We start from the raw sequence: 17,539 nt of genomic DNA on the forward strand, positions 1-17,539 counted from the left end.
TTTAATTGATGGGGATGTTTGATTTTTTTTATTAAAATGAAGCTCTTTATATAAATGACGATTGTAAACAGATAAAACAGGAGGTAGTTACAGTACCAATAGGTTTACACGACGGGCCTCCCCAGGTGCTGGATCCCTGTACACAGAAGATCGTACTAGACGGATTCGCCTGGTACCCCGGATCACAGGTAATTAACGCCTTGTTTATGTCCACTGTGTCTATGATAATATTACCATTGCCTATGGTTGGTACCTCGCCGCAAGCTTTGTTAATAACGATAAATAAATTACATATTATTAACATATCACGAATTAACTACTTTACGGGGTTCAAAGCTCTTTTACTAAGTAAACATAGAAATGGATAAAGAATCTAATAAAATATCGTTTTTTTTTTTTAATTTAATTTTGAATATATTGCGATACTATGTGTCCGTTTTAAGTGCCCCAGTTGATCTATTATTTTTGACTTTTGGAACACAGTGGAGCTGCTTCAATTAAGCTGCTTTAATTAGGAATTGATGTTTTATACTTTTACTCTGTTTTAGATGCTGTTACCTGATACACATTCTGCTGTTTGGCTCCACTGACCATTCGCCAAACATTCAGCGTTTTCCTTGTTATCTCGTTCATTCAGTCCACTTTTACAAATATATTTTATCTTTCCGCCAACTTGTTTCATATTTCCAAGAATTTCTCCGTTCAACAAAACCACATCATCCACACATTCTGGTGTCATAAACATGAATAATTTGTAATTGTTATGAAACTGTTAGAAATCAATTGTCCTCAAACAGTCAAACAGTTTCATGTTTCCCAGAATTTCTCCGTTCAACAAAACCACATCATCCATACATTCCGGTTTCATATAAATGAAACAATTTGTAATTGTAATGAAACTACTAGTAGAAATCAATTGTCCTCAAACAGTCATTAAACATGGAAACGTTAATTAAAATATGAAGCATATATTGGAACAATTATACCGTATAATTTGTTTGTAAGAAAGACAAAAATACCAAAAGACTAATGATTGAAATTACACTGTTAATTCACCATTAGAGCAAAAAAAGCTATTTACGACTAACATGACTAACCTTTATCACTATCCTGTCAACTAGTACCAGTTTAATCGCTAAACATTTTCAGCTAATTATGAGGATCTTTTGAAAAGGAGTGAACGAAACGAACTTCATAAAATGACATTTGAAACTTCAATTGATTTTTATATTTCAATATTATTGGCATTACTTGAGTAATTTCATAGTTATTGATGGTGCAGTCGTAATGTACACAGACGTTTGATATTTTTCACAGCGTTAAATAAAACACTATTGCAACCTTGTAATAAAGCACTTTTACCTGCTTATAGAGATTATCTATTCCAAATAATTTCAAACCCATTGTGGGTACGTTGTCAAGATTGCATGCCAAAAAATGGTAGGAAAACTTTAAAGAAAAAAGAGTTGTTCTAAAAGAAGATAAAAGAAAAAAAATCTTTAAATCATTCCAGACTGAAAAATACTTAGTATGTTCCAAGTCAAATTTGGCTGCACTGAATGTTCAGTGGTAATCGGTTCTAATAAAATACAGTCACAGGAATGAAAAACATCCACGTAATATATAAGAAAAAGATATGTAGTAAATGAACTTGTTCAGTCTTTCAATAGATTCTACACCATAACTCCTTAAATAAGATGTAAGTATTGTCAAATATCTCACAAAAATGTGTATTGTCGTTAATACCTTCAACTGGTATACTTTATGAAGAAAGTGTTTCCTAGAAAACCCTTAAAAATATCCGTTGTGTGTGTTCTAGCTAAATATTTGGAACTTACCTTTGTGCATGCATGTCTCTGTGGAAGTATCACAAGTTCGTTCATTTGAGCAGTCTTGGTTTGCACAAGGATCCTAAAAACAAAGACAATAAGAATATGTAACTTTCTTTTGAAAATGATTTACTGAAAGAAAAACAAAACGACAAAGAAACTAGAAATGTGTCGTCACGCCACGGACGCCCCCGCATGCAGCTTAAATTTTAGATGTTATAATATTTACTTCCAAATTTGTTTGCACAATTTGTTTTTCATTTTAAGTTCAAAGCCCTTTAAACTATTCAATGTTAACACAAACAATTTTTATACAAAGTTCAAGGAACTGAAACTCTTCAGTAATTGCATATTGCATATTTGTAGTCAAAATAGTGACTACATACACTTCTACAAAAGTATGAGTGCTTAAACTGAAAATTCAAAATTTTTCCAACATTCAAGAAAAATTAACTTTATCATTGAACCATAACCAAATTAAAACTTGAACTGCTTATTCCTAAAATGTATCTTTATGTCAAATTTGAGTGGAATGTGTACAACCATTGGGAACGAAAACTATTTTTTTTTTATTTTTTCAAAGTTCAAGAGGGATAGCTCTGTCAGCTATCATCAAACCATGACCAAATTCGAACTTGACCAGTGTATTCTTATGACATGTCCATACATGTTGAATTTGAGTTGAATATGTACAACTGATGGGGAGATAATGAAAGGAAACTGATAATTTCCTTTTTTCAAGGTAAAAGGGGCATTACTCAGCCAAAACTCATGACCAAATTCAAACTCCACCTGCGCATTCCTTTGATGTATTTATATGTCAAATTTGGGTAGAATGTGTACAGCTGTTGGGGAGATAATGAACGGAAACTGAAAATTTCATTTTTAAAGTGAAATGGGCATAACTCTGCCAAAATTCATTGAACCATGACCAAATTCGAACTTAACCTGCGCATTTTTGAAGTATCCATATGTCAAATTTGAGTTGAATGTGTACATTGTTAGGAAGATGATGAACGGAAACTGAAAATTTTATATTATTTTCAAAGTGAAATGGGCATAACTCTGCCAAAATTCATTGAACCATGACAAAATTGGAATCTGACCTGCGCATTTTTTTAACGTATTCATATGTTAAATTTGAGTTGAATGTGTACAACTGTTGAGGAGATAATGAACGGAAACTGAAAATTTTATCAAGGGGCATAACTCTATCAAAGGTCATCAAACCATGACCAAATTCGAAGCTGACCTGTATTTTCTCATGATATATCCATATGTCAAATTTGAGTTGAATGTGTGCAACCGTTACTAAGATCATTAACGGAAATTGTTGATGACGCAATGACAGAATGATGGAAGGACGGAATAACGGAAGGACAGAACAGGGTAGCACTATATGCCCCAGCCATTTTATGGCGGGGGCATAAAGAGGGAATGACTGAGCTGATACAAAATATTTATAAACAATCTTATAATCTTTTCTTTACTTCTATTATTATTATTTCATGTATGACGGCAGTTGATTTGCTATAAACGTGACTTCTTTGCATGTATCGAAAGCGGACACAAAATCCTATCCCATGGTCAGTATGATAAAGTCTGGAACGATTGAAAGATACATTTAAATTGATTAAGTTACTATTTCCGGTAAATTGATGATGTTTTTCTTCTTAGTTTTTGCCATATGAGTAAACACAAGGACGACTACAGTACAGATGATGCAGAAACATTTGCTGCATTTTAAATGAAACTGCTTAGAGCAAGTGGTTTTCTTAAGCTAGGGTATTTGGATGGTAGCTTGCGCTTATAACTGTCCCCAACAGATATAATAAAACTCAGCCGGAAGCGTATTCATTTTTGTCGTGTTGTGCAAGATTCCCACTTGCTTTTCTAAAAAATCTATCTATCTTTATACCAATAGGATAAAAAAAAATCCCCAATTATTCATACATGTTTGGTATTAGACAAGGAGACATTATTTTTTATAATGTATTTATTACATTGAGAGTGTAAAAAACTATTGATTGGGATTGTTAGGTGAACCTATCAATAAGTAATTAGCAGGCACAGAACCATAAAACATTAACTTTTATTGTGATGATAAAAAATTTAACGTTGTTTAAGCATCGGCGCTCTTTTTATATATGGCACATGCTACAGCTTATTGGCAAGCTAAAGCCAAGATTAAACTAGAACAATATTAGTTAAAATTTTATTACATGTTTACATAGTTACATGGTTACGACTTCAATACAGCGTTATAAAAGTGACGTTCTTTTACGCTGTATTGTACCAAGCAAACCATAAAAGCAAACATAGGTTTTCTGAAAAGAACAAAAATGTTGAAAAAATAATTATATAATATTATCATGATTTTATTAAAGATGTTGCATTACATAGGTTGAAACAAAACAACATAGTTAACTACTTTCATCTGTGTTATTCAAGCATTTGCCGATATAATGTTTAGGGTTATTGTAAGACTACCTTGATCTTGAACATGTATTTGACTGAGTGGAGTTTATGATGATAAGGTGCACGAGTATGAGATCAAGATTCAACTATAACAACCCTTTCAATAGATACCTTGTCAATTTCTTAACTATACATGTATGTAATGTTCAACATTCTAACAATATCGGAAATTTTCCTAATAGACAAAGAAGGCTGGAAGCTGGAACCTCACGTGCAAAACAAATCAAAAACGCTATTTCATTGTCGCAAACCAGTTAAATTTCACATTTGTTTCACTATTAATACTTTGTTTTTGCTTGAAAAATATAGAGTGAAAAGAAAGAAACAAAGTTTTATCAATTATCAATTTTATAAAAATTTTTTCAAAATTCGCTTTTCTCAAAATGTTTCTACACTAGGTAGATTTAACGACAGTTTTTTCATCCCACTGGAACAACCTTTAAAGAACGTTTCTATTGGAAACTCTGAGGCGAAAACAAATTGAACCACCAAACATATAGTCCAACAATATAATTATAATCTTTTTTTTTTCTTGCCGTGTTTGAATGGAAATAGATATTAATTCTTCGTGCATTATAGTACAATAATGCACGTTTTTCGTTCAAATGCTTTGTAATTGATCACTCAATGCCTATCGGTCTTCGGGATTATATTACTACGCATTTGAACTCAAACCGTGCGCTAATTATTCTACGACAATGCACTTAGAATTAATATCTATTGACTTTTGGTATGAGACCTACTAAGCGGTGTGGTATTGCTGATCGCGTGGCTTCAAATCCCGTCAAGGGCAAGCTGTTGTTTCTTTGAGAAAGAAATATCACACTCATTGCTTGGTATTGGTTGGTTCCATGAACGATTTCGAGAGTGTTTCAATAAACTTTAATTTGATCTTCCAACACAATCGAACTAAAATAAATTAGTATTAAATATACTAAACTAATGAAAATACTAAGATAATTGGGCAAGGCTATCCATTAACACATGATCACAGGAAAATTAGAAATAAAATTATATTACAACTACAAACATAAAAGAAAAATGGAAAATGTCAAGTAGTATACAGGTAATAACAATACAAATGACAAATTAACTCATACCAAGAAAACTTTTGTTTTAATAAAATTGGACAAAAAGGACATAAAATGGCAGTTGCTTATACTAAATGACTTCTCTCCGACGAGTCTTTACCAAAGTAAATTTGAGGTATTATATCTATGATGCTAATAATAATACTGATGAACAAATTTGACCATGACACATAAATAATACAAATTGATCGGAAGAGCCGAAGTAAGCACAATCTATTCAAATACATGTCTTTGATTCCGACACAAAGGCGTATCTTTTTTGCATCACGTGAAATCCTTCTTTTTATCCAGAGGAAGATATTTCAAAAGTTTAACATTAGAAGTGCACAATCAAAACAGCCATTTATGGAAAAATAAAGAACAATGGTTAACTTCAATGTATTTGTTTAATGTTTAAATATTTAAAAGATTATCAAAAGACGACAAAGACAAATTGTCTGTCATAAAAAATGTATCAAACAAAAGTATATTTGAAACATACGGAAACGTTAAAGAGCCTCTATTTAGTGCGACCATGAGGTGTTAGACGACTGATTTTTGTTCGATTTGATAAGATGTTTTTAACACAAATTAATTAATTGTTGTTTTTTTCACAAAGACAAGAACATTTCTTTGTCATACTTAGACACTTTTCTCTAAATGTTTGATTTTTGTACTAAGAGGATTTTTTTTTCCATAAGACGAATGTTTTACAAAAGACAAGAAGATACATTTCGTCTAGACAAAACTTCGAGCATATCGAGAAAAGGTTTGTCGAAAAAAGCGGATTTTTAATATTTGTGAATAAAAAAAAATTGATTTAAGATAAAACGTCAAATTAAAATCGGTCCACTTACATATCATGTTCTCACTTATTGCAGGCCATCTTAATCTTTAACCACACGTTTTGGTTGTTGTTGTCGTTGTTGTTTTGTTGAAGTGGTTGTTGTTGTTGCTGCTGCTGCTGTTGTTGATTTTTTGTTGTTGTTTTTTTAAATCATGAACAATGTCAAAGAGCTGTTGTTTATTTGTTTATTTTCTATCGTTTATAAGGAATATTTAAATTAAAATTTATAAAGAATGTTCGAGCCTTTGGAAAACAAAACTCTTTAAAAGAAATTTTAACATAAATTCAAAACATAACAAATATTTAGATGGGACAAAATGATTATTATGCAACATTCTAATGTGTCTAAATTCATTCTCTGTCTAGAAATAAGCAGCAGAGAAAATCAAACTCACTCTAGTTTTTGATTTGTCAAAAGATTACTTTGTATGAAATCTACGATAACTTCCGATCAGAAAATGGTATGATGATGACTGTATCAAAATACAATGGAGGCATTGGTTGATTCTGTAAAATTTCTGCCACAAAAATAAAAAGAAACATGTTGAGGAAATGTAAAAGATATTACCTGTTTGATCGTTATGTCCGATGCAGGAATGAATAAACATCCTTGAATATATACATTCCCTTCATCAGCGGAAGAAAAAAGTTCACAGACATGCTCGTGTCTTTTATAATTGAGAGACGCACAGTGTTGACGTAGTCCGCATTCTTCCACACATCTAGGTAATGACACACCTTTCAGAACTAAAACCACATCTTTAATCTCATGACATTTTAATTTGAAGTTTATATCATAATTAAATTTTACACCTTTTTCATTAGTGAAGACAAACGAATGCACGTGTTTCAGAAATGAAACAAAATACAAAATTAACAAGAAATGAAATACTTGTTTCATTTTAAAATATCACACTTGTCTGGTATACAACAGAGTGATTTAAAGTTAGGATAACTGCGTTGCGAAGACTATACAAACTGATTCTGAAGTCCGTTCCGTCAACCTATGAATATACTATTAAAATAATCTATAATCCATATTTTTAACAACAACTATACCGGGTCAATGTGAGCAGCCAGTCATAATTAAAAATGAAATGGCTACAGCTTATCAATTCTTTATATTTTCTTTCCTGCATAATTTCCTTATAAAATTTAAACTTGCACGAATGTTTGAATGATTCTTAGTTTTTATGATAAACTTCTGATATTTTTTACAATTTTCCATTATTCTTTAAGACATCACTTTTCACCATTAAACAAAATAAAATGCGCTATAAAAAAGCTGAGTTGGTGAGTGAGTGAGTCAGTGAGTGAGTTGGTGAGATGGTGCGTGCGTTGGTGGGTGCGTTCGTGCGTGCGTGAGGCAGTCAGTCAGTCAAGCCATCATTGGGAAGCATCCACTGGTGTAACAAATATTCTCATTTGCAATTTTTATTGCAGTCAATGTAGGTTCTGTGATATTTAACAAAGTATGAACTACTGTCCATAAAATATATATGACATAAAGTGTAAAATGTTTCACTGATGTCAAGAATGTTTATAAGGTATTAAATTATCTCAATTTATTGTTTGAAATGTTCCTAAATATACGAGGTGAGGTATTGGACTCAAACAGAGGCATCTCTTACTTTGCTTATGGTGGTCTAAGTTATATGCCTGTTGGGAATCGGGTGCTATGTTGTCTTTTGTTTGCTTGTTGTTATCTGTAAATCTGAGTTGTTATACATAGTCTCTTGCACCATATTGTTGCACCATATTGTTGTTTTCATTGCTTCTGAGATATCGTCCTTTTTCCAAGATTTTCTAACTTCTTAACAGCAAATGTCAACTGTCGTGCGGCAGCTGTAAATGTCACCTCGGTATCAATTATTTCAGCATCTTGGTGTTGATACCTAGTATCGCTAAAGCAAGTGTTATTTGGCTTGAGAGATTTTTCCCTTTTACATTATCTGTCATAACAGACTTAATCAAACCGAGTCTGAAATTTTAATATTATATCAGTGTAAGTTTTATTTATATTGTTGTTTTCATTACCTTCTGGAGATCATTCATTTTCCTCAATGTTTTGGGACAAAACATTTTGTTTTGCCTACGATTTTTAGTAGTCCGTCTAAGGGATTAAAAAAGTGACCTACCAGCAAAATATAGCCTGGTCTACATGGGTCTGTCTATACTGTTGGCAACTGACTAATCACCTTCTATTCCAACAGGGTAAGGATTAAAGCCAGCAAGAATGCTGTACAAAGATATGGCTTAGAACAACATATACATGTATTTGATCTGACGCTTTAAGAAGAGCCATCTGCAAAAAGACAGAAATGCAACACTTAAACACAATGCTAGCACGCACGCAACCATCGTTTGTTCAAATATGTGTTTTAGAGTATTCTAGACCTTTTCTATACCTAGATCTTATCCTGCATACATTACTTATTTTGGTTGCATGTTAACTGCTTATCAGTAAGGATATGTTTTCTTGAATCGTACCCAGGTGGAACTAAAAGTAATGAGCATTTACCATCGAGCAAGGTCAATGTGCTGATAGGTGTAGTTTTATCTGCATTTTAAATCGATTTACTTACTTCCAATTTTCATTTTTCAGATCCCCAAAAGTGTAAATAGACGGTTCCAAATAAGTTAAATAAAAACCGTTTGCAGATTAATAGTCAAACTAGCCTTCTTTTATTTTAAAAATTTATTCTATATTGACACATTTTTTATATTTCTATAGTATATTATGGAAACCTAATAAGCATGGCGAGTATGTCATACAATCATGTAGGATCATAAATTATTCACATTCCGTGAAGTGAAGATCGCTCCCTGAGCAGCTAATTGTAAACCTTATCGTTACTGCGCATGAGAGTATCAAAACTTCTGGAAAATCGAATCCGCAACGGAATCAGTCAGATGGTGATTGAACGGTAGGCTAGAGAAAATTTATACAATTTACATACAGAAAGATCATCGCCGGTCCAAAAAGCGACTATTTTACGCGGGCCTCTTGCTGTCATTTTCCTTAGTTTAAGCCTTTTATTGCTGTGTAAAGATCCTGCATGCTACATGTTTACCACAATTGTAAAAGAAAATAAAAAATGACCGTTGATCAAACTGGACTAAGATAAATTTATATTTAAGTGTCCCTGATGTTTTGCTAATACAATTTTTCTATTCTAAATTGGTAAACTTTAGCTGAAACTCTCTGTTTAAAATAAAAATAATTTTAAAGATATGATAAGAAATCTTTGTTAACATTAAACATATAAAACTTGTAAATGTTAGTAATTTACAATACGTCCATTACTACAATCATGAATATACTTGTGTATAAAATATAAATAGTATAAAATAATTCATCTAACACAATACCGCTGAGGGAAGACAACTTCAACGTTCTTGTATTACAATTATTTAACAATTACGATATATGTCCTGTGGTATGCAATTCTTTTGTGAAAAGGGAAAAACACCAATAACCCATAATACATTTAATAGTGTCATAAGTTTCAAAACCAAGCATTTTCAAACCCGACATTCGATCTTGTCCGTTTATTTATTGTGAATTATCTTAAATCTCATTTAAAATAAATCATCTTCACATCTAGAAAAAGGTGATCCCTCGGAAGCATTAAAAAAGCAAAATTACATGAAAATGGCAGACTCGCTTTGATTGAGTCTGTACCTTCACTAGCTGAAACTGAGTGTTAAGCTTTGCTACCAGCAAAGAACCAGAACAGCGTGCATATGTGTGCAGTTTGACCAGGCTCTTCACCGCTGGCAGCTCAATACTTTGTATCTTGATATAATTGCAATCCCTTAGATGGATTGTTCTAATAGGATTAATTTAAATTGTACGTAATCATGACAGCAGACTAAATATAGGCGTTTCAATATGGAAATGAAATAGAGAAAAACAGAATCCTTAAAGAAAGCCCAACAAGGCAAAATTGTAAAATGTTGCAGGCTGGGTTGGAAGTAAAATAATTGTCTAAGCGATAAAATGAAATGTTGAGCAATCAGACATTTTTCAATGTTAAGAGGACAAAACACATAGGTTTCCACATTTAATATATCAAAATCATTGAAACTAAATCGTTGATTTGACAAAGTGTTTCTGATGTAAGATTCTATGATGATGTGATTTATAAATCTGTGTTAACCTTAACTTGTTATGTCATTGTCAATTTTCGCATAGTAGGTCTACTTTATTTTGTAATTAAATTGAATAGTGTCATACTGGAATTAAAATGAAATGATAAAACAAAGTGAAACATGAAATATATACCTGTTTGGATCATTTGGAAAAGCCAGCATAAAATATTAAAATGCCAATCAAGCCAACCTATGACATTTTTGTATTTCTTCTCTAAAGCTCACTGTTTATGATCTCCTGTTACATTTTCGAAATGGTACCAGTTGTAAATAAAGCTGTTTTTGACTATTAACAATTATATAAATTTAGTGATCATACAGAAAGATAAAATACTTTTATGACGAATAATTTATTTCACATGTAATTCTTCTTTTAGCATTTAATCATCAAATAGGGTCTTAATCTAGTACTAAAAATTGTAAACCATTTAATTTCTTTTTTCTCAGAAGAAAGAAAAACGTTATCATTTCTGAGGCTGCACGTGCTTTTTAAGACCACGTATAATTAATTTAACAAGGAACTACAGCACAATATTCCCATTTTTTAAATGGATCTGTTGTGTAACACCATGGATTGTTTGATGATGATTCCGGATTTCTACAATAATTGCTGGCCTCTGACAATGTATTCTCTGGATAATATTGAAGATTTTTTTCCCATACATAGTGCGGAAAATTTGTATCCCATCGTTGACACGTTCTACCGGAGACAGTAACACTTACTTGTCCTTGATACTCCCAAGGTGTACCTGGGTAGCACATAACATCTGTAAAATATAAATCTGGCGTGAAAGCATCATAATTCTCATGTATTTAGCTATTTATATTAATTTAGTTTGTCTTTCTGGCATATATATGAGTCGTCACTATAGTATAAAGTTGATCGCATGCAATTCAACAAACCTTTTAAAGATGCGCGTCGTTAATATAAAATCAACTGGATGAAATATTTTCTCGCGCATGCGCAAACTGCGTACAGCAAAAATCCTTACTTCGAAGACCTATAATACAGTTGTACAGCTCTGTGATATATGTAAAAATATATAGATACTTCTACGTAAGCTAGTAGAACAAAGTATTTGATAATGTTAAACAGCAAGTCCTTTTATCAAAAAAACCCAAACAAACAAAGATATGAACAGGCCAAACAAACCGATCCTTTAACATTTTTCAATTTTTGCCGTTTGGCCGTTCTTGAAGGATTCATTTTATCTATTTTATATAGCTTTGTGGCGAAGGTTGCCAAAAGATTTCGATGAAGATGATAATAACAATTGTTTTCATACTTCCCACTTGCGACCCGGCCAAACTTTAAAATCACAGAGATAATCGTTGTAAAAATGTCGATATTTATTTATTGACAATTCTTCTAATAATATAACGAAAATATATCAGAGATTCAAAAACATATGTAGTCCAGCTCCGTGAATAAGTATCTGAGAAATGTATGAGTTTGCTTTCCCGAATATGTATACAGTTCAACAAAAATATTGAAAGGAAATACTTGCCACGAAGTACATGAGTATATAATTCTGAAAAGGTTTACACATGATAATACATGTACAAGGTCATTTATTTAGTTTCAGGTTACCTTGACTTTTATAACATACAAAATCTTATATAAGCTTTTTTTACTAACGGTATTGTAAAACATTATACTATGTGGACCTGTGACGAAGTTTGTAGAGCACTCTCTTTTCTTTTAGACAACATTTATGTCAGGTTTGGTAATACCCTATTTAAACAGATCATAGGAATTCCAATGGGTACTAATTGTGCACCCCTGGTCGCCGATTTGTTTTTGTACTGCTATGAAAGAGACTTTATGTTGAGTCTCTCTGAAGATAAACAACAAGATGTTATAGTCGCATTTAATAATACTTCCAGATACATTGATGATATTTTTAATTTAAATAATTCTTATTATGTTCAAATGGTATCTGATATTTGTCCCCATCAACTACAACTTAATAAACGGACTCTTGAAATTTTAGAACATCATTTTGGATCTTCATATTACTGTCAACAACAATCCTATTCACACGAAAATCTATGATAACAGAGATGACTTTGACTTTTGTGTAGTTAATTATCCGCATTTAGATGGAGACGTACCCCATGCAACATCTTACGGGATATAATTATGTTTCTCAGTTAATTAGATTCGGAGAGCTTGTAGCAACGTAAAGGATTTCAACGAGCGGAATATTTCCATTACCAGCAAGCTTCTAAAACAGGGCCACTGCTGTCATAAATTACGGAAATATTTTACTAAATTTTACAATCGTAACTTTGATTTAATTGCCAAATTCAATAGTGATTTAAAAACTCTTCTGCGACAAGGGATTAGCCAGCCTGGTTTTTATGGCGATGTGATTTACAAACTTCGTAAGATTTTGGGGTCATGGTAATTTTTTTCTGCTGTTTTTACTAAAATCATTAAACGTTTTATTAAAAGAGGTTATGACCCTACTATTTTAAGACATACTGCATGTTTAGTGTTCAACCCTTTTACAGTTGGACACTACGCTTTCCTCTTTTGATTGCATCTGACGGACCAAGTGGGAGACTCTATGATGGATAGTTCGTAAAGCCCTTTGGGACTGAATTGTCTTAATGTTCGTCTTCTGCCTTGCTTCGTCTGGCCCTTGTAGGTGATTTTCTTGTTGCTCTGTCTTCCTTTAGGACATTGAGTACTTTTGTTATGGTCATTGGGTTTACTTTTATATGTTTCTACATGATCATTTTAGTGTTTTACTTATTTAACCTTTTGTAACCATGACAACTGTTAGAATTTCACTTGGCGGGGATTCATTTTATTTACACTGTCTCGTTTATAGGAACATGGTGGGGCTAAGAGCGAGGTTTGGTGCACCATTAACCGGTTTAAACTCCCCAGCAGTCATTATTATGCTGCTGACCGTTCCAAGGCGGCGCCCCACTGTGTTCCTCAGATGTATGTCTTATGTTGTTTCATACTGTTTTGGTGACACTTTTGCTTGTGTCCCTTGTTGTTTTCTCGTCTACGGTAAGTATCTTCCCCATTGCCTCTAGTTTTTATTTCTTTGATTACTCCCCACCCCCTCCCCCCGGTCTCCTGTCCCCTTCCCCTTTGTGGGCCTATTTTTATTTTCTTTGAATTCCTAATCAGTTACAAATTAATTATCATTTAATGATTAACCTGTCCGTGCTCTGTCTTTGCCCTGTCCTGTTTTTGTTTGGGGTCCCCCTGGGCTCCTTGCCATTGGTTCTTGTTGCTGGGTCATGTGGGGGTTGCGTTCATTGAACGCCGCCTTTCCTTGTTGATCTTGTTTATCATATTTTATGCAGTTATAATGAGTAAAGTCTTTACATTTTTTGTCATTTCACATAAATTATTCTAAAAGCTGATAAGATATATGTGTGAAAGACTTATCTTGATATCAAATATCATAATCTAAGATATTTGCCTATATCTTTTTAAATATCAAATCTCGTTTACGGTACCAAGACATACCGCTTTAAATCATGTTAAATTATTAAGGGGTTTTCCAAGTGACATAGCTTGATATGAAGTAACGCTTCTAGTAAGCTTAAATTAGCTTAAATTATGATGAAGTACACGTTTTTACAGAGTATTTTTATACGAAGATATATTCAGATTAGACGCTTCAAGCACACTTAATTGCAAGAGATGGTTTTAATGTAATGCTTGTAAACGAAGGTTCTTGTGTCAGTAACGAATGCACTTGAATCAAATTTGAAAGACCCTAAATGACTTCATGTAGAAAAATGCAAATTAATAATTTATACATGAATTCACCTTCCATCGGATTATCATATAAATACAAGTTTCCAAACTGTTCGTGTTTCCTTTGGATTATATCAAATTATTTATTAAATTCTTTGATACCGATAGAAATTATTCTTTCACAATCATTTTTTTGCCATACGCAGAATGCACGTGAGCGAAATGTTACTTCCGTTATACAGGATATGTCGTAATGTAAAAAGGTTTTATAAAAGGTATTTTTCTTATTTTGTGATGTATCGGTTTGATAAAGCGGTATTATGTCATGAAGGGTGTAACGAATTTGTGAGATATCTGAGGTTATGCTCCCGGGTCTTTTATTCGTTTGTATAATTTTGTTACAGTATAAATGCAAATTTTTTCATTTATAAAATGCATTTTTCATGCCTGATAAAATAAACAAACCAGTACAACTTGCTGAAGTCCAGCTTCCTGACGCTGTACATGTAATTAGACTAGTGCTTGTTTGGAACCAGGCATCACACGTGACTACAGCAGTATCCTGGTATTGGCTGGCTCCCGGTACAGATAGAGTAGCGACTCCATGTGCTATTGTCGGTAGACTCCCGCACGCTAAAATATAAATATGATATTACAGGTGTCTATATATATATATATATTTGAGGTGATGGGTTTGATTATTTTTCTATCAATGTTTTGTAATGTTATTATATCTTTTTTTTATAAATGTATACACAGAAAACAGGAGATTCATCATTTAACGTGATCGTCTTGCATGTTATTCTTAGTCAAAGTTTAGTTAAAAATCGAAATCACACATATGCTTGCAAACGCTAACACATTTTCATATGTGTAAATACATGACTTGTACCGATGTAAAACACTGCAAACGAATGTGTTTTCAGATGAATGTACTTGGTTCCTTGAATCAAACTTAAATTATATTATACTATTAGAAACATTTTTTTTAAATTCTACATTCCTAAGCTATAACAGACAAAGTGTTTCTTTTCCAGGGTTTGCCAATTTATTGATCATATTAAAACATGTTTTATGCGTAAAGGAAATGTCTTTAACATCAGTTCTATGTAGCCTTGCCAATGCGATTAAATTTAAATTGATAGGTTGACAATCAATGTGAAAAGGTTTGATTAGTTTTTATTAAAATATATTTTATGAATATTTATATAAATGACGATCTTATGCAAAGACAAAATGATGTAGTTACAGTACCAATAAGTTCACACGTCGGGCCTCCCCAGGTGCTGGATCCCTGTACGCAGGTGATCGTACTAGACGGATTGGGCTTGTACCCCAGATCACAGGTTATTAACGCCTTGTTTATGTTCACTGTGTCAATAACAATATTACCATTGCCTATGGCTGGTACTTCACCGCAAGCTTTGTTAATAACAAGGATATATACTAGTTTATAACATAAATAGCACAGAACTTAACATAAACCGTGTTTTATTCTCCACTTACTAACGTACTTTAAGCTTGAGTGGGAAAATCCATCATGTGCTTGTGGCTTGCGATGCCGTTATTACGTTCCTTGTAAAGAGAATCAGAAGGTTTTGCTGATAGCAAATTATCACCATGACCTTTTTTGCATACAGCAACTTTGTTACAATTTTGTTATGCCAATTACTTAACAATAACATTCGCTGCTAAGGTCATCGGTGAGGCCTGATATTATTAATAAAGAATCGATATTGTTACCATAAACTTGCAAGCGGCAACTGACTCTTACCAAAATGACCAATGCAGACCTAGATAAGCTGGCCCATCCGTTTTTCTATAATAAGCAGGGTTAAAAGAATGATTGTAGACGCACTAACCTGATATACATTCTGCTGCCTGGCTCCACTGACCATTCGCCAAACATTCGGCGTTTTTCTTGTTATCTCGCTCTTTCAGCCCGCTGTTACAGTTATACTTTATTTTGCTTCCAACTTTTTTCATGTTTCCCTGTATTTCTCCGTTCAACAAAACCACATCATCCACACATTCTAGTGTCATAGAAGTGAGACCATTTATAATTGCAATAACTACTTATAATCGGTTGTTCTTTAATATTCATTTAATACATGTATGTCGACTTTTATTCAAACGAGGAAAATTTATCGATCGTTTTGGCGGTAGTGTTTTTGTAAGTAGGAGAACTTAATGTCTAAGGATAAAAACTAATGAAAAAACATCTACACACTGGACATCATTAGAATAAAAAGTTAATTTATAATTTAGCAGTTTCACAATCTTACAAACAAAGCAAACTTTATATCGTGACAGTTCTACATATCATAAGTACTGATCGTAATCCAATTACCAATTATGTCCTACCCCTTGCGAGAACGTAGATATGAGTGTGGAAATTTTTTATTAAAGACGATAAGAGGAGAAAATATTTTGAAAAATAAAACAGATAATGAACTACTAAAGCTGCGGTCTCACTTTCTCCCGGCAGAGCACATGACCATCCCGGTAAGCTACCGGGATTATCCGGGACGATCCGGGGTGAAATTACTGTTGCGGTCACACTTACCCCGGCAGCACTACGGTAGTTCCCAACGTACCACCCAGGATGCGCTCCGGATCATCCAGGCAGAGCCCAGGTGAAGCTACGGTTCATGCCGGTGCTTCCCCGGTCGTTCCCGGATGACGCCAGAAGAGCCCCGGTTGACCCAGGCAGAGCCCCGGTCGATCCAGGCAGAGCCCCGGCAGAGCCCAGGACGATCCAGGCAGAGCCCCGGTAGAACCCCGGTGGATTGAAAACGCCCGAAAATGATAATATTGATACATAATTTTTATTTAATATAATATATATTGTTCCAGAATAGTAATTCATGATGATTTTCCGGAAAATCCTTATGCTATACTGGATAGAAGGGAAATGGGAAGAGTTTTAATACAAACAAGTGCAATCATCGCAAATTGTCGTTATTCTTTTGAAATGATCTGGGCTTTGCCGGGGCTCTACAGGGATCAACCGTAGCTCTACCTTTATCCTCAGGCCCCGTGTTCACAAAGATTTTAGGATCAGGATCAAGATCAGGATCAAATCTAAAAACTCAAATATTATCCTTTGTTAATTCTTATAGATTATATATTTAATATTAACTTGATAAAACTGGACTTGAAATAGCATGTTTTTGAAATTAAAGAATGAATTTATTGTAATTTTTGAAAGATATGGGCATTTTACAGTTAATCCAAATATTGATCTTGATCCTAAAATTGATCCTTATTTTGATCCCATTATTTTTGTATTTGTTTCGTTATTTGTCTATTTTATCCCAAAACAGGATTGTTTCTTTGCAAATCAGCAAAATATTACATTAACTTTATGTACCATTCAATGCTAGCAAAATACGATCAATATTAGTTATGTAAAACAAAGAAAATAAAA

At 33.1% G+C, this 17,539-nt stretch overlaps 1 protein-coding gene across 1 annotated transcript in view; it reads right to left on the reverse strand.

Moving 5' to 3' along the window:
• The window catches only part of LOC132760551 (sushi, von Willebrand factor type A, EGF and pentraxin domain-containing protein 1-like), a 30,648-nt gene extending 14,496 nt beyond the window's left edge, over positions 1-16,152 (reverse strand). The window contains exons 1-7 of the mRNA XM_060752544.1: positions 15,972-16,152; positions 15,364-15,531; positions 14,575-14,742; positions 10,905-11,146; positions 1,839-1,911; positions 559-729; positions 97-264 (exon numbers count right to left, since the gene is read on the reverse strand). Coding sequence (XP_060608527.1) covers positions 97-264; positions 559-729; positions 1,839-1,911; positions 10,905-11,146; positions 14,575-14,742; positions 15,364-15,531; positions 15,972-16,152 — 1,171 coding nt within the window. The remainder of the gene's footprint in view (positions 1-96; positions 265-558; positions 730-1,838; positions 1,912-10,904; positions 11,147-14,574; positions 14,743-15,363; positions 15,532-15,971) is intronic.
• Between the last annotated feature and the right edge of the window lie 1,387 nt (positions 16,153-17,539).

Source organism: Ruditapes philippinarum, unplaced genomic scaffold (genome assembly GCF_026571515.1).
Source record: "Ruditapes philippinarum isolate M1 unplaced genomic scaffold, ASM2657151v2 ctg1057_1_1_1_1, whole genome shotgun sequence".
NCBI lineage: Eukaryota > Metazoa > Mollusca > Bivalvia > Venerida > Veneridae > Ruditapes > Ruditapes philippinarum.